Source organism: Fonsecaea multimorphosa (assembly GCF_000836435.1).
Source record: "Fonsecaea multimorphosa CBS 102226 unplaced genomic scaffold supercont1.26, whole genome shotgun sequence".
Lineage (NCBI taxonomy): Eukaryota > Fungi > Ascomycota > Eurotiomycetes > Chaetothyriales > Herpotrichiellaceae > Fonsecaea > Fonsecaea multimorphosa.
In genome coordinates, this window is record NW_015971660.1 from 84,017 (window position 1) to 102,364 (window position 18,348).

The 18,348-nt window shown below is 53.0% G+C and overlaps 7 protein-coding genes across 7 annotated transcripts; 4 read left to right on the top strand and 3 right to left on the bottom strand.

The window, feature by feature from the left end:
* Positions 1-37: 37 nt before the first annotated feature.
* Z520_09778 (uncharacterized protein) lies at positions 38-445 on the bottom strand (the record flags this gene model as incomplete). Its single annotated transcript, XM_016780272.1, has 1 exon — positions 38-445. One exon carries the CDS (start codon positions 443-445, stop codon positions 38-40), a length of 408 nt encoding a protein of 135 aa, XP_016628515.1.
* Positions 446-1,683: 1,238 nt separating this feature from the next.
* Z520_09779 (uncharacterized protein) lies at positions 1,684-3,057 on the top strand (the record flags this gene model as incomplete). The annotated part of the gene is made up of 1 exon (XM_016780273.1): positions 1,684-3,057. The coding sequence occupies one exon, from the start codon at positions 1,684-1,686 to the stop codon at positions 3,055-3,057; it is 1,374 nt and encodes a 457-aa protein (XP_016628516.1).
* A 671-nt stretch (positions 3,058-3,728) lies between these two features.
* On the bottom strand, positions 3,729-4,367 carry Z520_09780 (uncharacterized protein; the record flags this gene model as incomplete). Its single annotated transcript, XM_016780274.1, has 2 exons — positions 3,729-4,042; positions 4,124-4,367. The coding sequence occupies 2 exons, from the start codon at positions 4,365-4,367 to the stop codon at positions 3,729-3,731; spliced, it is 558 nt and encodes a 185-aa protein (XP_016628517.1).
* Positions 4,368-5,323: 956 nt separating this feature from the next.
* On the top strand, positions 5,324-6,271 carry Z520_09781 (uncharacterized protein; the record flags this gene model as incomplete). Its single annotated transcript, XM_016780275.1, has 2 exons — positions 5,324-5,363; positions 5,424-6,271. The coding sequence occupies 2 exons, from the start codon at positions 5,324-5,326 to the stop codon at positions 6,269-6,271; spliced, it is 888 nt and encodes a 295-aa protein (XP_016628518.1).
* Positions 6,272-7,093: 822 nt separating this feature from the next.
* On the bottom strand, positions 7,094-8,641 carry Z520_09782 (uncharacterized protein; the record flags this gene model as incomplete). Its single annotated transcript, XM_016780276.1, has 2 exons — positions 7,094-8,492; positions 8,631-8,641. The coding sequence occupies 2 exons, from the start codon at positions 8,639-8,641 to the stop codon at positions 7,094-7,096; spliced, it is 1,410 nt and encodes a 469-aa protein (XP_016628519.1).
* An 814-nt stretch (positions 8,642-9,455) lies between these two features.
* Positions 9,456-10,788, top strand: Z520_09783 (uncharacterized protein; the record flags this gene model as incomplete). Its single annotated transcript, XM_016780277.1, has 4 exons — positions 9,456-9,898; positions 9,944-10,261; positions 10,311-10,579; positions 10,637-10,788. 4 exons carry the CDS (start codon positions 9,456-9,458, stop codon positions 10,786-10,788), a joined length of 1,182 nt encoding a protein of 393 aa, XP_016628520.1.
* Positions 10,789-11,585: 797 nt separating this feature from the next.
* On the top strand, positions 11,586-16,013 carry Z520_09784 (uncharacterized protein; the record flags this gene model as incomplete). Its single annotated transcript, XM_016780278.1, has 1 exon — positions 11,586-16,013. One exon carries the CDS (start codon positions 11,586-11,588, stop codon positions 16,011-16,013), a length of 4,428 nt encoding a protein of 1,475 aa, XP_016628521.1.
* Positions 16,014-18,348: the final 2,335 nt, after the last annotated feature.

Sequence of the window (18,348 nt, forward strand, 5' to 3'; positions counted from 1 at the left end):
AGAGCTCCCTATCGTGTCTTGCTTGGTCTGCCCCTCCTCACCAGCCGCGACGAAAACTCTCCCTGCCTTCCCGCCGTCTCCGTCTCTCCTCCTCCTCCTGGTACCTCTCCCTGGCCTTCTGCTCGTCCAGACAATCGCTTCGCCAGACTCGCCAATAGTTCAACTCCCTCTCAGTGCTGTCCATCTCCTTGCCCAGCCGTCGGGCTTGTTCTTCTAGCGCGCGGCGTTGCTGGCACAGGGATTCGTACCTCGTCTTGGCTGCCGCCACGCGGTCGTTGGCGTGGGCGATCTTGCGGTAGAGTTCTTCGTCGCTCAGGTCTCGCAGCCTTATGCCGACGAAGCGGGCACCGTGGTCGTGCTGCTCGGCTGGTCGACGGTGATGGTCTTCTCCTCGACGAGGTTGGCGCATGTAGATTCCCGAAGCGATTCTGGTGAAGACGTCCATGTTTTTCTTTTGCGGGGTTGGAGATTTAGGTCTGTCCTTGTATAAAGAGAGATGTCGGGAAAATTTATTCGATGCTTTTGAGCACAAGGGTGCAAAGGGGCTTTTTGAGGCTGGAGTAGAGTTTGGTCGATGGGAGAGCTAGGTGACTGTTGAGCTGAGATGGTTGTTGTCTGCGGGTATGAAGAAAGATCTGACTTGTCGTTTCGGCTGTCCTGGTTTATATCTATGTCCTTCCTCCCATCTGGCGACACTGATTGAGGAGTTTGATGCATTATGTTTTTTGGTGATTGCTTCCGATGCCAATTGACAGGCGAGAAAAGGCTGTGCTGTCCATTGTGCCCTGAGACACCTGTCCCTTCAAGACAATGCTCGCTGGGTGGGAGTTGAGACGAGGTCAATCAAGATTGGGAAGAGCAACAAAGGAGAGCGAAGAGATGTCTCGATCTCAGCCTGGAACGTAAGTTATCAGAGCAAGCCACGCTCTAGCGAATGTCTCGGGACTGAAGCTGGACAAAGGAATCAGGAAGCATTGGGACGCAACATCACATGGAATCTCTCTTGTTGCGGTGATTGTAAAAGTCTATACTTGTCTGGAACCGGAACAAACCGTGGGCAATTTGCAGGTACCATCCCATGGAGTGAGGCCTATGTCTGGATAGTTCTCACACTCGACAAAGCGAAATGTATCGGAGGGGGCATCCACTGCGTGTAATGAAGCGAATCTGCGGGGGCAGGTGAATGCGATAGACTCTCTTCGGAACAAAAGGTGTAAACAAGAAGCGAACAAATTGGAACGAGACTATGACCATGACGAGCCAATTTGCTTTTTCCTCCATGGCGGCGGTGCAAGGCGTTTGCATGAACAACCCCCCAACAGTGCAACACCCCCACCGCGACCCAAGAAGACTTTGCAGTGCCAGTTCCGAAGAATCTTTTCCTCTTCCCCAAACCCCACCATGAAAATCCGTGACTGAGTCAATTAAGCAACTTCTAGTCGGTATCTGCTCCAGCACCACAATATGTCTCTGTATCTGGAGGTCAGAAACCTCGGACAATGACAGAAATATCCACCTGAGGATCAAGGGAGCTGCCTTCTTGTCCAAAGCTTCAAGCACAAGCACATCCAGACTCAATTCTCCTCTCACTTCGTCTCCCTCCGCTTGCTCCGGTTTCGGTCTACACTCCCTCCAACACTCCTCCTCCCTCAAGCCACCCCAACAGTCAATCACTTGTCCATCATGCCAGTCACTCTCGTGCTGGGCTCGCAATGGGGCGACGAAGGCAAAGGCAAGCTCGTCGACATCCTCGCTACCTCTGCTGATCTCGTCTGCCGTGCCGCCGGGGGCAACAATGCGGGCCATACCATTGTGGTCCACGATGTGACCTACGACTTCCACATCCTCCCCTCTGGCCTCATCAATCCTTCCTGCAAAATAAATCTCATCGGCACCGGCTGTGTCGTGCACATCCCCAGCTTTTTCAAAGAACTCAAGGCGCTGGAAGAGAAAGGCCTGGTGGGCGTGCGGGAGCGCATTCTGATCTCAGACCGTGCTCACGTATGCTTTGACTTGCACGGCGTCGTGGATGGCATCTCCGAAGACAAATCCAAGAACGTCGACGGCGGCAAGAACGTGATTGGCACCACTCGCAAGGGCATCGGCCCATGCTACAGCGACAAGGTCGCCCGGAGAGGCGTGACTTTTTGGATGCTCGTCAACGAACAACAGCGGTGGGAGAGGCGCCTGCGGGACCTGGAAGCCAACTACCGCAAATTGTACGGCGACGCGGCACTGCAGGGTTACAGCCTGGAAGAGGAAATCCAGAAGTTGCGCGGATATCGGGAAGAGCTTCAGCAATACGTCGTCGACCAGACGCCCTTGCTGGCACAGGCCGTCGGAACCAAGGGCATGGCCACAGCGAACTCGAACGGCGCTGGTGCTCGCCAGCCCAACGTCTTGATCGAGGGTGCCAATGCACTCCTTCTGGACATAGATCATGGCACATATCCTTACGTCACGTCCAGCAATACCGGCCTGGGCGGCGTCTTCACCGGTCTTGCAGGCCTCTCTCCTCAATCTCTCTCAGCGCCGGGAAGCAACATCGTCGGCGTGGTAAAAGCGTACACCACCCGCGTCGGCGCCGGCCCTTTCCCCACCGAGCTCAGCCGCGAAATCTCTCCCAAGGACGCCGAATACGGCGAGCGGCTCCAACAGGTCGGCCGCGAATGGGGCGTCACGACGGGCCGCAAGCGGCGCTGTGGCTGGTTCGACCTCGTCCTGGTCAAGTACTCGGCGGCCGTGAACTGCTACACACAACTCAACCTGACCAAGCTCGACGTCCTGGATGGCTTTGAGGAAATCCGCGTGGCCACGGCGTACAAGGTCAACGGCAAGACACTACCCGGTTTTCCCGCGGATCTGGATATGATGGAGGAAATGGAGATCGAGTACAAGACCTTCAAGGGGTGGTTGACTAAGACCACTGGCTGCACGAGATTCGAAGACCTGCCTGACCAGGCGAGGGAGTATGTCGGGTTCATCGAGCAAGAGGTCGGAGTACCGATTAAATGGATCGGCACCGGTCCGAGGAGGGAGGACATGTGTATCCGCTAAAGGCATGACATGCCGAGGGGCCAGAGGTGGAATGGATTCTGGGACAGGACGCTATCTGTAAACGCCTGGAAAAAACGTGTATTGGCTTTTGGGGGTGATGGTTCCGACAAAAGAGAGGCTCATTGTTTCACCCTCGAGAAGCGAGAGGGACGTCCAAAGACGAACCAGAAAGAGATGAAAAGACAGAATTTTAGACCTGTACGAGGTACATTTGGCTTTCCATTAGTGGCTGGGTCTTTTTGATAGAAACATGTGAGAGTCAGAAAAGTGGGCTTTGTTACCAACAAAAGGCTCCGGCCAGCAATGCCAACTGTCTTGTGATCTGATCTGATCTTCTGTTCATCTGATTAACTAGGCCCGCATCTTATGTATGACGCTGATGTTTAAACCTGGTCCTTTCCTCCTCTCTTCTCCTCCTCCAGCCGTAGAGATTTCGGGTATTAATGAGGGCCAGATGCCGATTGGGAAACACGGAATCCCAAGTTCGAAAATGCCTGAGGAAGTGTTCCGTCTCGGATGTCATAAGTACTCTGACACGCAGCTGGGTAGTTCGTGCAACATGATGGAACAAGAAAAATTCTCATTATGTCTCCCAAAGTGCTCGCTGCCTTTTTTTACCCGCCGTGGGGATGGAAATCGCTGCCCAAAAAATGAAAAACTCCGGCCCCGGTTTACAAGACTGCAACAACACCGGCAATGGCGATAACAGCGGCGACAAAGCTTCCCACTTGCTTGTTGTCTGCGGCGGCGTTGCCGGTCGCTGATGTGCCCCCTGCTGAATTAGACCCGGAAGCACCACTGCTGCCACCTGTAGGCGTGGCGCTTGCGAGACCAGTCGAGACAGCGGCGCCGGTGGTAGCGGAGGTGACGATCGTCGTGGTACAGCTGCAGTCGGAGTTGTAGACAGCGGTGGTGTAGACGAACGTGCCGGCCGCGGTTGAGGTGTGACTTGTTTTGTTTGAAGAAGACGATGCTGTGTAGGGAGCTGTGCAGAAAACAAGCACCACGTTAGTGAACCAACTCATCAAGAATGGGGCTGTCTACCCAATTGATGGAAACAACCTACCGACTGAAGAACCCGCAACAGAGCAAGTCGAAATGAACGCGGACTGTGCCACCGACACGGCGTTGCCGCTGCACATGCTAGCAATCGCCTTTTGCACGTCGGTCGCCTCATTCCCACAAATGGACGAGAGGTTGCCCGGTTGGTCTTGTGTGTTGACTGCGCTGAGAAGGCATGCCGGAGGGATATCTGCCAGGACGACGCGGACAGCTAGAGCGACAAACTGAAGCAGAAGTGAGGTCTTCATGGTGTGGATTCTTTTGCTTTTTTGTATTCTGATCAAGGGTGTCTAGATCAGCTGCGTTCGTCGGTGGTGTGGTGGGTAGTTTGACGCGTGGTACGGAGCTGCCAGGTGTGTAGGTGGTTGGTGGTGACTTTCGTAATTGAAAAAGGACGTTCAAGAGCGCGCTGAACGAGTGGCAGAGAAAGTAAACAAGGGGGGGGTATCGTATCGTGAAAAGAGTGACTGAGAAAGAATGGCAATGCTGTTGGTTAGTAGGAAACAAGCCGGAAGGAGTGGAAAGAAGTGAGGGAATATGTGAAAGACGTTGGTCCAGGTGTGTTTGGCGGCGCAGGAAGAAAAATGGATAAAAAGACGATCCCCCTTTGCACAGAACCAGGAAGTCCGGGGGTGGATGGCGAACGCGCAGTTTTGATGGCATGATCGTCGATTGGACAGGGACGCAAACGGCTAGGTCAATGAATGTGGGTTTCACGTGACAACTTCCGGAGTAATGTACTTCCAGCTCCGCGGATCTCACGGCCCTCTTTCGATTATCAAACCAAATCTCCACCAGACACGTTCAAACAGCTGTTTGCAATATCCATTTAGAACAGGTCAGAGATTCTGGAAAACCTCACCGACTTACTACCCTTTAGGCCAAGGCTTGCCGTCGCCTCCGAGGCCTGCGCTTCTCAAGCCACCTGGATAGTTTGAGACCTGGGGTCGGGCCTTGTTTCGCCAGCCAGATACGAGTATGACGGATGTTATCCACTTGGCCTGCTTGAGGGACTCTTGATAAGAAAGCCTCGCTTCATATTATGCAATTGCAATGATATAGCTTTATCATAGCTCGGCTTTTCACGCAAAATCTATCGACAGGTAGGAGACATAATCTGAGCGTATGAGGTCGACCGCGATATTACATAGTCAACATTCAAACCCGGGTATAAAGCGAGCGAGGAACCTCGTTATTAGGGGTCATGGAGTCCCACATTCAACGCCTTGTTGATCAGACCTGGGGTAAGACAAACAGTCGTTTCTCAATACCTCGCTCCCTAGTATTGACAGTCCGGATCTCAGAAAAGTTCCAGAAATGCGACGGCTCGCAACGGCTCCTGATCGCCATTTCGGGCATCCCAGGCAGCGGCAAAACCACACTCGCGGCATCTGTCTGTGCAGGGCTGAACAAAACTCACCACAACCATTATCACAAGCGGTTCCCCAACAGTCCCAACCGCTCGGGTCCCGACATCGCCTTTGTCGTCCCGCTCGACGGCTACCACTTGACCCGCAAGCAGCTCAGCGAGATGCCCAACGCCGAGGAAGCCGTCTTCCGCCGTGGTGCGGCGTTCACGTTTGACCCGCACAGCTATGTGAAGTTGGTGGAGCAAGTGCGCAGACCCATCAGCCCGGAGACGTCGACCATCTACGCACCCAGCTTCGACCACGCCGTCAAGGACCCCGTGGCGAACGACATCGCCATCCCGCCCACGGCTCGCATCATCCTCTTTGAAGGCCTGTACACGGCCCTGGACGAAGATGGGTGGAGGGAAGCCCACGAGTTGATGGACGAGACGTGGTTCGTCGACGTCGACATACCCCGGGCCACGCAACGGGTCGCGAAGCGCAACTTTGCGGCGGGACTCTCGACTTCCTTCGAAGAGAGCCTCGACCGCACACAAAAATCCGACATGAGCAACGCCAAGGAGGTTCTGGAGAAGCGGTTACCCGTTCAGGAGATTGTGCCCAGCGTCGAGGATGAGACCTGGCGCAGCGAGGAGGTCAGGAACGTCGACGGCCAGTTGCAGGGGGAAGAAGGAGACGGCGACGACGAGGACCGGGAAAAGGACGGTGAAGAAATGAGGAAGGAAAGGATGACTAGGATGGACAGCATTGCTCTGCTGGCTGCGGACGGGGTTGGCATGTGAAAACCGTTTCCAAATTCGCCCATTGGAAATGGCCACGAAGCAGTTTATGGGAAGGTGAACAGATCCTTTTTGGCGATGCACGCAACGGACGGAAGGTCAAGTCATCGTGTTTGGCACGAGGGAGGATCGTGAATGAAGTTCTCTTCCCAATATGCCGTTGCGCAGCCTGGTACCTCTCCGAGCGGGTTGTGGGCTGGAGCACGAGATGCTTCCATCCCGCCTATGAAGAACGAGCGATCGGAGTACAGCATACAAAAAAGTGACCGGATGTTTCGAAATCAATCAAGGTTGCCCGTTCTTCACTTTTCTTTTGCGGTCGCATACGCTGACCAATATAAACCCTCGTCAAGAAATACATGATTTATTAAGCAGAATGCTCCGGTCCAGCCATGGCATAATCCTGCAAGTACATTTTGGTCCCAGTCATTGAATCCCATCGTCAGCGTACTTAGGGAGTTAAATCTGATACTGCCATTGGTTCCTAACCCCAGCCTCCAAGCGTCTCTTTTCCATAGCGTGACATACATCCAATAAGTGCGTCCAGCTGTCGTCAAAAACACCTTTTCCGGTCGCATCCTGACAAGGCGCCGGTTTGAATTAGAAAAATATCCGCAGCATCGTGTCCACGTGAAAGGACGTTCTGCTTTGCCTGGAGAAAATCGCTTCCCACGACCGCTATGAAATATCTGGTCGTTTGTGTCATCTGCAAAGGAACGAGGCTGCACTGGCTTGTCCGCTCGTATTGTCAGACTGACAAGATTTATTGTTCTTATCCAAGGGTGGCGGGTGCCGGCGGCCTTTCCCTCTCGATTGAGCCATTTCTCAGGCATATTGTCTGGCTAGATCAAAGGGGGTCCCTCTTACAATATCTGGCGACAGACCAACGGCGGCCCACAAGTCATCCGGGATCTCTTCTCTCCTCTGCATCCGATCGAGAATAACTCCGAGCATTTCCAATTCGAGAACCCTCTCATTTATCCTTGAAGGATCGCTCTGATTCGACGACTCAAACACCAGGCTGTTCCGCGTGTCGGGTCTTCCCAGACGAGCGGAAGTACTTCTGGGTAACCTTCCGTGTCGCGCACGTATTTCCCGGACATCCTCTTCAGTAATGCCCGAGGGAAGATCCAAGTCGCACGAATCGTCCCCGCCTATCTCGCCAAAGCTGGTCGTAGCAGTCGTTGCCTGAGACGATTGGTTCGAGCCAGTCCTGGAGTTCGACCCCGACGATAAAAAGGAAGTCGCTGTACTTGAGCGGCCTGTTGTTATTGTGTCCAAGAGCGGTTCCCAGTTCTCCTCCACTGGCCCATCAGACATGGGGCTTGGACTACGCAAGCGGTCCCCAAGTCCGTCAACCCTTGGTCTTGACTCGCCCAGCGGGCGAGGCGAAATATGATTGACACGTCGCAAGGGTGGATATGCAGCTTCGAGGCCTTCTGAGGGGGGAGTGCTGATCGCAGTATCTCCGTGGGGTTGCTCCAATCCCCGAGATTGTGAAGTAGCTCGGTATCCATTTTCGTTTTCCTCGTCCTCCGGATCGGCGGATAGAGTGGGAGGGTGGACTGAGAATGACCAGGGCGGTCTTCTGCTTCCGGACGGGCTGGCGACTCTTCTCGAACGAGTAACAGAAAATCGAGGGCGCCTGGAGGGTTCTGACTCAGGCTCTGGTATCAAGCCCATTTCGAATCTCAAGCCGGACTCTCTTAACGGGCGTGGAAGGGGTCGAGGATTGGCCTCCTCAGCCTCGGACTCAAGAGGGTCGAAGACGACACCACGCGAAGCAAGGTCGTCTAGTGTTCCTCTATCGGGCTCGCCGCGTGGTCGGCTCAAGGGTGCGACATCCATATCACTCCGGTGTTCTGAGTCGGTATTGCCTCTCCTGGCAAGCACCCGCTCAATGGCACTCATATGACTTCGCTGCCTCATCCTGACCGACCGCATGCGCTCCATCTCGGCTTCTAATCCCTGATCTTCCCGGGGTGGCTCCCGTTGAGACTGTGGGTGGGAAGAGCTGTTTGTTTCCTCGGCAGCCTCACGGCGGCGGCGGCGGCGTTCTTCTACCTCTTCTCGTACTCGTTCGATGGCAGCGCGACGACTAGCAGCAAATCGGCCTGGTCGGACGGTGGACTCGCGGCGGATACTCGATCGTCCTGCGGCTGCGATTTGATCGAGTTTTGCAGCGGCTTGCTCGGCAGCAACCTCGTCAGGCTCTTGGAACATACTAATGAAAGCATATTGGTTAGCAAATGAGCTTGCCGGGGATGGATATGAAAAAACAATGATGCTGACACGGCGCGCGCGCAGGCGCGGCGAGATGCCAAAAGGGGTGGGGGTGGGAGAAAATTGAGGGCAAACTCACGGTAAACCCATGGTTGTCGCAATCGGACGTGTAGCAGGCGTACAGGTAGAGTGAGGTAAAGGATGGGAGAGGAGAGTCGGAACAAACAACAATAAAGCAAGAAGATGTAACAAACAATTGAAAAGGAGTGGAGAAGTGGATGAGACGGACAAGTCGAAGAGTGGATTTGAGATGGATTGTTTTGCGAGCTGATGATAAAAGAGAAAGGAGTGAGTTGAATGTCTTGGGCGAGCCAGTCAGCAAGTATCCGGGGGGGAAAGGCTGCGCCGAGAAGGCAGACTTACGGCCAGTCAATAATTTTGGTGAGGCAGACTGAAGAGGGCAACGGCAATGAAATCCCTAAGCGAGTGGCTGGGGTAGGCGCTAGGGTTGTGTCTCCAGGCTCTGGAGGCGCCATAGGCACCTGTGGGCGCCATAACTACCTGGCTCGCTAGTAAGGTAGGCACCACTGCAGAGGCGCCTTGCGTCAACACAAAGGACTTGGCACACGGATATGTTTGAGAAGCACGTCTCCTGAACCCTCATCTTTGGTGTCTCCTGCTTTTACTTATCGTCAACCAAGGACTCTTCGGGTTTCTCTCACTCGTTTCATTGCTATCTGATATGGTCACTGGTTCAGCCGATGTTCTCGTTGACAGAAAAATGATAGACTGATGCGTGCGCCTATACCAACCTTTGGCAAGCCGAGTCGTGGCAGGAGATCCCTCGTATTCGCATTCTGCTCGTTTAAAGGTCAATTGTGATCGGCTCTTGGAGATAAGTCATGTTTCTTTGGCCTCTTTTCTCTCTTCTTCCTCTGTGTCCTCCTGCACTTTCATCTCATCGATGGATCCAAAATGGTTTCCTCCTCCAGATCGCCCCATCCAACCTGGCGGTCCAAGCGTGATCGGAGCCGGAGTCATTGGCATTACTACCTTGCTACTTCCACCAGGACAGCTTCGCAAGACGATCCCCATATCTCTGATCCCATGGGTCATGTTGAACCTGCGACGGCACACTAGCGGAAGACCTGAAGAGGACTATCTAACTGCCGTCAATGTCTCCCTGATTTTGGTCCGATGCATCGACTTTGAAGTGTTGCATAATGCTGAGCAGGCATTCCGCCGAGTAAAGTCGGATGGTACAATGGAGACCGCAGAGGACATAGAAAAGATGACCATCTGGCAAAAATGTCGCTGGGGTTTACACCTTTTCACAACAGCGCGTGGAATTGGTTGGAATTGGCGCGTCAAGAATGTTGACGAAGTCCCCAGAGACATCTCTCGCAGGTGCAGAGCCACATATTGGTAGCTCAACTCGTCTAATTGATGCAGTCGATTCGTCCTAGAGCAAGCTGTCAGAGCCTCATACGCATTCCTCTACATGGATGTCAACCAGTGGTGTACACGTTGGTCTGATTGGGGAGATGGGACCGCTCCTGACTTCGATCTCTTCACCATCCCACTCTGGCAACAGACTCTTCTTGGGTGGTCTTCTGCCTTCCAAAGTGGATTTTCAATGGCCTTCGGCTACTATCTGGGAGCGGCGATCGCTGTCGGTTCCGGACTCTATACGCCCCAATCGTGGCCTCCGATGTTCGGCTCATTCATTAAAAAGGGCTACACTGTGAGGAATATATGGGGTTGCTGTTGGTGAGTGAGGTCCCCATGTCGAATCACCGGTGTCTTATCAGCTCTCGAGGCATCAATTTCTTCGTCGGATATTTGAGAGTGGAAACAAGCGTCTTCTACAACTGTCGAGAGTTAAAAGCGGGACTCTAGCCTCACGGTATTTGCAGCTATACAATGCTTTCTTCATGTCGGCTCTTATTCATCATGCTGGTGCCCTCAATTGTCCCTACTCTTGCCTCGGGTGGTGCCAATTTTACTTCTTCATGATCCAGCCGTTTGCAATCACGTTTGAAGACCTCGTCATATATCTGGGCAAGAAGGCGGGCTTGAAGGACACATGTAGGTGTTTGCTTCCTCTTTGTGTCAGATGCAGGAAATAGATTTGACATTGTACAGGGAAAACTAGAGCTCTCGGGTATGCTTGGGTTGTCTGTTTCCTGAGTTATTCCCTTCGATATGCAGCCAAAGGCATTCTGGCTGCTGGGTTGGGCGGTGTCAGACATCCGGTTGTGGACAAATTTAGCATCATGGACCGACTGTTTGGATAGGGAGGCATGTCTCGATCGACTTGACAGTAGTGGGCGACGGTGTGTGCTGGCAGTTCGCGCCACATGGCGATCTGTAACTTGTTGGTGAAAGTGCACCAAGGGATCTTCTCCTCAGTTTATGATGTAGCAGTAGCCAACCCACTCAAGTAATGGCCATCAGATCAGCGGTCAGAGATGACTGCAGACAATACTTGCATAAAGGAACAGTGACCGCCATTTGGCGGATGTACAGTGCTGTATCTAGATTGACGAGGCGGGTACCTTGGGGAGAAAGTCGCGTGCTGCGAATACAATTGACGCGTCCCTGAAGGCAAAGTGGGTAGTTGGTCCCAGTTACTAGTTAGCGGCCGCGGATCGCCCTGCAACCTGCAACACACACTTACAAGCGAGGGCTCACTAGGGCTAGCAGGCTAGTACGCCGACCACTGGCGACCTCATCTGGCAGCCCGATCCAATCTCGTGCCTTCCGCATTGACTGACTTGTTTGTTTGATGCTCAATGTCTTCAATCAACGCTCTTTGATGACTGTCCACGGTTATCTTGTCTGTGACAGAGCCATTGCCAGAATACCGCTTCGGAGAACGAGCCACGGGCCATCCCTATACCACCCTTGATGCCGCAGCCACGAGTTGCAGTCCAAAACCAGTGCCCGGCTTCCTGCGTTGGCCCTTCTACCAGCTACCAATCACTTATTCTCGCCAACCAGCCTGCAGTTGGACCAACGGACAATGCAAGAGGGCAAGGCCGCCTTGCCCTTTTAACTTCTCCCTTCTTTTCTTGTTGCCGTTGATATCAAGATGCCTGCTCGTACCGCCGATCCTCCAGAAGATGTCCCTACTACTAGAGCAGTCGATGGCTTGGGCCTCAAGGTCACCAAAACGCCCAAGCCTCCTTCCAGCCCGACCAAGAGAGAGGAGAAAGAGAAGACCAAGGCACAGGATGTGGCCGAGCTGAAAGACTACCAACTGGGTGATTGCTTGGGTAAAGGCGCTTTTGGCTCTGTTTACCGGGCATTGAATTGGGGCACGGGAGAGACTGTTGCTGTCAAGCAGATCAAGCTTGCGGATCTTCCCAAAAGTGAACTGAGGGTCATTATGTTGGAGATTGACCTGCTGAAGAATCTTGATCACCCCAACATTGTCAAGTACAATGGATTCGTCAAGACCCCCGAAACCCTCAACATCATCCTCGAATATTGTGAAAACGGGTCTCTGCATTCCATCTCCAAGAATTTCGGTCGGTTCCCCGAGAATCTGGTGGCTCTCTATATGTCCCAAGTGCTCCAAGGCCTGGTCTATCTGCACGACCAGGGCGTCATCCACCGCGATATCAAGGGTGCCAACATTCTTACCACTAAGCAAGGACTGGTCAAGCTTGCAGATTTTGGAGTGGCAAGCCGCACCACAGGTCTACACGAATCCAGCGTCGTTGGAACTCCCTATTGGATGGCCCCCGAAGTGATCGAGTTGACAGGCGCAACAACCGCTTCGGATATATGGAGCCTGGGTTGCACCGTAATCGAATTGCTCGATGGAAAACCGCCATACCACAACCTTCAACCGATGCCTGCTCTGTTCCGCATCGTGAATGATGACCATCCACCCCTGCCGCAAGGCGCATCGCCTGCCGTTCTGGACTTCTTAATGCAATGTTTTCAAAAAGACCCAAATCTGAGAGTATCGGCCAAGAAGCTACTAAAGCATCCGTGGATAGTGAATGCCAGAAGGACCAACTCAGAAAAGCCGAAGAAACCCACTGAATATGACGAGGCAATAAAGAGTGTCCAAGAGTGGAACGAAGCTCTTAAGGATTCGCCGAATGGCAGCTCGATAAGAAAGAACTCGAACGCTTCAACTGCCAGTCCAGTACCTGAGGCAAGGGACAAGCTTCGTCCTAACAAATCTCAAGCCAAATCCCCCATGCCCCTCCATAAAGATGACAGCACAGCTAGGTTCCGCTCCCTCGAAGACGAGGACAACTGGGACGATGACTTCGCAACGGCTATTTCCCCAAGCACTTTCCAATTGCCGCATCTGAGACCTCACGATAACTTTGGGGGCATGTTGTCTTCTGAAAGATTGAAGGCTTTCGCCTCAATAGAGAGTGCTTTGGGAAAAGAAAATGAGGCGATCGAGGATAAGGATTCAACATTAAAAGCTCCTTCGCCGGCCGAGGCGGATGCGAATAAAACTGTCCGACTTGCAACCACTGCGCCAGCAAAGAGGCCAGAGGTTCGTCACGCGAGGCACAAGTCTGAAGTGCCTCTTAAATCAAGAGCAAAGCCGGCACCGATGCCTCGCAAAGCTTCCTTGCCTTCCGCTCGTCAGACAACGAATCTTTCCAAGAGCAAACCACCTCAGCCAAAAGTACAACAAGATGAACCCCCAACACGACGTTACCGGGAGAGTTCTGTCGAGGATTTCTCCGACATCGTCCAAGGGAATGAACTTGCTTTGGACACCAAACTTGGATTGATGCGGCTGCAGAGTGAGGCACCTTCAAAGATTCTAGATTCACCCAGTGTCATCGATTTAATGCAGAGTATGAGACCGCCCAAGACAGGGGGAAGTCTCAAGAGGCATCCGGCCCCCAGAAACAAACTGTCTATGCGAAGGACACGATCTTCCATCGAAATCCAACGTTTTGCTGAGAGCGAGCAAGATGAGGATTTTTCCGACGTCTTTGCACATACACCTGCAGTTTTCGAGAGAGCTGAGAGCGAAGATGGCTCTGAGCTAATGCTAAACTCGAAGATCTCAAATCTATCATGGCTTCCGGATGCTGAAGATGAAGATGACCCTTTTGCACAACTCGAAGAAGGCCTCCCGGAAGTTGACCTGGAGTCGAACATTGCCCGAGACAAGCACGCACGGCTACGAACAGACGTGGAGGCTCTCGTGGGGCAGTTGAAAGTCATGCAGGACGACGATGCATTGTTACAGATCTCTGAAGACTTGATGAATTTCTTCGACCTCTTCTCGGACACAAAAAGCGTCATCATCAGCGCGCATGGTCTTTTACCGATTCTGGAAATTCTAGAAGACTGTATGCGCCTAGACATTGTCCTCAATCTTCTCAAGATTGTCAATACCATCATTTTCAATGATGAAGAGGTCCAGGAGAACCTATGTTTTGTCGGAGGAATCCCAAAGATCAACAAATTCGCGTCAAAGAAATTTCCTCGGGAGATACGTCTTGAAGCTGCAGCTTTCGTACGGCAGATGTATCAAACGTCCACCCTCATTCTCCAGATGTTCGTCAGCGCTGGGGGTTTAACAGTTCTGGTCGACTTTCTTGAAGACGACTATGACGATGATCGAGAATTGGTCCTGATTGGAGTTAATGGTATCTGGAGTGTCTTTGAACTGCAAGGCTCGACTCCAAAGAACGATTTCTGCAGAATATTATCTCGGAATTCGGTTTTAGAGCCGCTGTCGCTCGTCCTGAACCGCGTCCTGATGGAGCCCTCGGATTCTGGAGACCAGAAAGAGCTCGCAGACTTGTGCGAAGGTCGCATCGCTAGCATCTTCTTCGTCTTCTCTCAAGCGGAGAATTATGTCAAGGAGCTGGTCGCCGAACGAACAGTCTTACACCGGGTCCTGAAGAATCTCAAGCGAATGGCCCCAGCACACCAGGTCACCATGTTGAAATTCATCAAGAACTTGTCAATGTTGTCGACTACGTTGGATGCGCTTCACAACTCGAACGCTATTGACGTTTTATCTGAACTCCTCAGTAACAACATGAGCAAGCCGCATTTTAGGGAGATGTCAAATCAGATACTGAACACCATATACAACCTTTGCCGTCTCTCGAAGAGACGTCAAGAAGATGCAGCGCTCGTCGGGATCATTCCGATCCTCATCAAAATCGTCAAGCAGGAGAAGACGCCTGTCAAAGAGTTTGCGCTGCCAATTCTCTGTGACATGGCCCATTCCACCAGGGCTGCCCGCCGGGAGCTTTGGCAGAACAAGGGTCTTGCATTCTATGTCTCGTTGCTGTCGGATCCCTACTGGCAGGTGACAGCTTTGGACGCAATCTTCACCTGGCTTCAAGAAGAGACCGCCCGAGTCGAAGATCATTTGTTGGAGAATCAGAATTTCATCTCTGCTATCGTGGCAGCGCTGACTAGCAGCAAATCAACCTCGTTTGAAAACCTTCTGGAGCCTCTCCAGAAGTTGCTTCGGCTGTCGCCACCTCTTGCGGCGTCTATGGCGAGGAGCTCGCAGCTTTTCGATACCTTGGGCCAAAAGCTGGGTCACAACAAACCCGCGATCCGTCTGAACCTGCTTCGTATCATCGGGAGCATCTGCGACTCGACAGAAGAAGGCTGTTTCCTCCTCGACCAGTACGGCCTTTACGATGTGATCCGAGAACTTTCGTATTCTGACTCTGCGGTGCTTGTCCGCAGCATGGCCAGCGAGCTCATTCGATCGTGCGAGGAGACTGACAACGTGAGCATCAAAAGCGGACAGGGTGGTAGTTCAGCAACAAACGGAGCTCGAAGAAAGCACCCAGGCTTCCAACGACGCACCAGCTCCACGACTCCACCTCATCTCCTCGACCGGCAAATGAGTATGCCCACTTCTCCTCAGCTAGGCCGTTCCGAGCGGGCCAGCATGAACATGTATGATCCTCCCGTGGCGCAGACGCCGCGCCGACAGCGCAATGGCGTGTATGTCAATGGCACGAGCGTGATGCGGCCCGCCAGTCGCGATGGGTCAACGTATGTGCGCGAGAACTCTCCAGCGTTTGTCATGCCCAGCCTCACAAGGGCAAACACAGCTAGTGTTGTGACTGAGATGACAGTCAATAAGAGCAGGCTTCCTCGCCAGTCGACCGCACCCACAGCGATAGTCGGACATCATCGTCTGTCGAGACAAAGTACACGAGAGAGCATTGTTGGGTCAGCCAGGGCATCAACGGAGAAAGACTCGACCTCGACGACCGCTTCGAGAACATATCAAGGACAAAGCAGTGGTGGAAGCACGCCTGTGACATCGACACCTGTGTCGGAGCAGAGAGCCAGGAGAGAGGCCAGGCATGCACACTCTAGCAGTATCAGTCAAAGCCGAAACCCAAACAGCAATACCAGCGTGGCAGGCTCAAGGCCTGGTTCAGGCCAAAGCCAGGGTCCGGGATCTGGGCAAGGTCAGGTTGAGGTCACGGTGGCGAGGAGGACGACGGCCAGGAGACACGGGACGTGGGACGATCGGTATGGTTAGAAGCCGGGCTGAGAGTCACGTGTTGTGGAATTGTGTAAGTAGGGACCGGTTTGTTTTGACGAGCAACAACGGACAACGACTTTGGAGGACATTAGAAGGTACAAACATGGATGTGGGTCAATGATCAGGTTTGTACTCCGTACATAGAGGACCAATAATGGAGATGAAGCGAAGCAGATGGAGCCGAGCTCCTGATGAATCGCGCACAGATCAAAGAGTATGGAGAGGTGCTGGTCACCGTTTGTCCATCTAATAGTCTCTAGTATCTACCGGAGTGATTGTAATCAATTTGGCTGTTCGTACACTGGGCGCCATGTGGCTCGGACATCTCGCCGGCACGAGGGAGGACAGGACAGGGCATACCTAAGTAGGGAGAGAGGACAAGAGCGGCAAGGGGGGCGCGGAGCCTCGTTGGCATCCGGCAAGCGAGGCAGCGAGGCTGTGGAGCCCCTGATCAGTCTCTCCATACCTAGGTAGGTACAATCGGTATGTACGGGGCCTCGAGGGCCCGGGCGAGGGCGTGCTTGGATACCTGGGTAACTAGGGTCCTCCGTCTCAAACGCATATAGATTCCTCCGTACCATCGTCCTTCCCTTCCCCACGTCACCTAGGAGCACCCAGGAGATCTCGGTACTGTTACTTGTTCATTATGCTAACTACCTAGGTACACAAATACGATAGTTACCGGAGGAAACGGTGACCGGAGTACCTAGGTACATTACTTGTGTATATTCCTAGGTAGCTAGGTAGCTAGGCAATTAGCTAGGTACAAAGGCCCGAGTTAGTAGGGGATGGATCATGGGAGAAATCGGCGGGCGGGCTCACTACAAAACGGCGCCTTGAGAGCATTTGCATCTTTTTTCTGTTTTTCTTTTCTGCCTCTACGGATACAAGATTGTATCAGTCATCTGCAGGGGACTACAGGTCCACTACTACTGATCGTAACCATTTAGGTACTATTCAGGTGGTTCTTGTACATGCCATATAAATAGATTTAGTGTGGGTTTGCTATGCATCTAATTACTCCGCAATCCTCCCCCGTCCCTCCTTGGCTTGAGGGTCGAACTGGAGTTAAAAACAGGCCCAGGGCCAGCCTCAAGAGTGGACTGACTACCGAGCTACCTCCACGACTGACAAACTTTGTGTGCCATTCCTTCTGAAAGACTTGGGAAATACACCAACAGGAAGGGACAGTCCCTCTCTCCCCCTACCTGCGTCACCCCGCATTTTTGAGGACGATGGAAGCGCCGAACTACTCTTTCGGGGTGGGAGGTAAAGACCCCTGGTCTCATGTATTGTTGAACAACACGAGCACGGCACCGCGGCAAGCTTGCTCAAGCCACGCGAAGGCTCGGAAGGGCAGGATCGTTGCATAATTCTCCAACCCTTTCCTTCCGTCTTCCCGTCCCTGGGCTTGTCGCTATGCAATCTTTGGCGGTGGTAGTCAGTGGTGAAGAAAAAAATGTCTGGAAGAAATCTAAACAGACCAGGGGGGTGTGCGGCAGAGCGGCGGACGCAATGGAAAGCGCAGCTCAGCGATTTGTCGAGCAATAGCCACGGCTCGAGCTCAAGGGTAAGCAAGACGCTATTGTGTCATGGTCCATGGGATCGGTTGGTTGTAACCAACCACGGCGATGGGTTTTGTTAGTGGCCATCCTGCATAGCGAGTCCTCGTATCCATTTTCGTCGAGAGGTTCGCTGGGCGGCCTCGGCGATTTGTCTGCAGGTCGGCACGCCCTTACGATGGGTGGTGGTTCTGAGGTCGGATCCGAGGCTATCATCTTAGGTATGACCAGAACACGCTGCCTGGATGGTTAGTGGTGCCACAGTGAAATTAGTTTCCAGGCAGGCGGATTGGACTCTACCGAGTACTATAACATCTTTGTGCATCAGCAGAGAGGATTCCAAGTAGCCGCGGCTATATGAGATGGTGGGCTGTGCCTTGAACAGGAACATATCCAACTGTTGTGGCTTCCGGTGGAAATAGCTGATCGTGATGATGCTGCTGCTGCTGATGCTGATGATTACCTAGGGTATGGCTTGGACGCCCATTCCCTCGCCTTTTGGACGTCCCTTGCATTCCGGGGGCACCAGTTCGTGTGCACAATTAGACTTCCTTCGCAAGCACCCCTTCGTCATAATTTCGATTATGAATCCGGGGCAAAGCCTAGTCGTTCGTGTTGCTGTGTCGTACTAGCTGTCCTCGATCCTTTCCGGGCCTAGACAGTTGGCTCACCATACGAGATACGGCCATCTCAACGTGCCTCAAGGATCTTTTGCCCCTGTCGTCGCCAGATTCGGTAGGGAGCTGGGATATTTCTGTAATCATATTGCA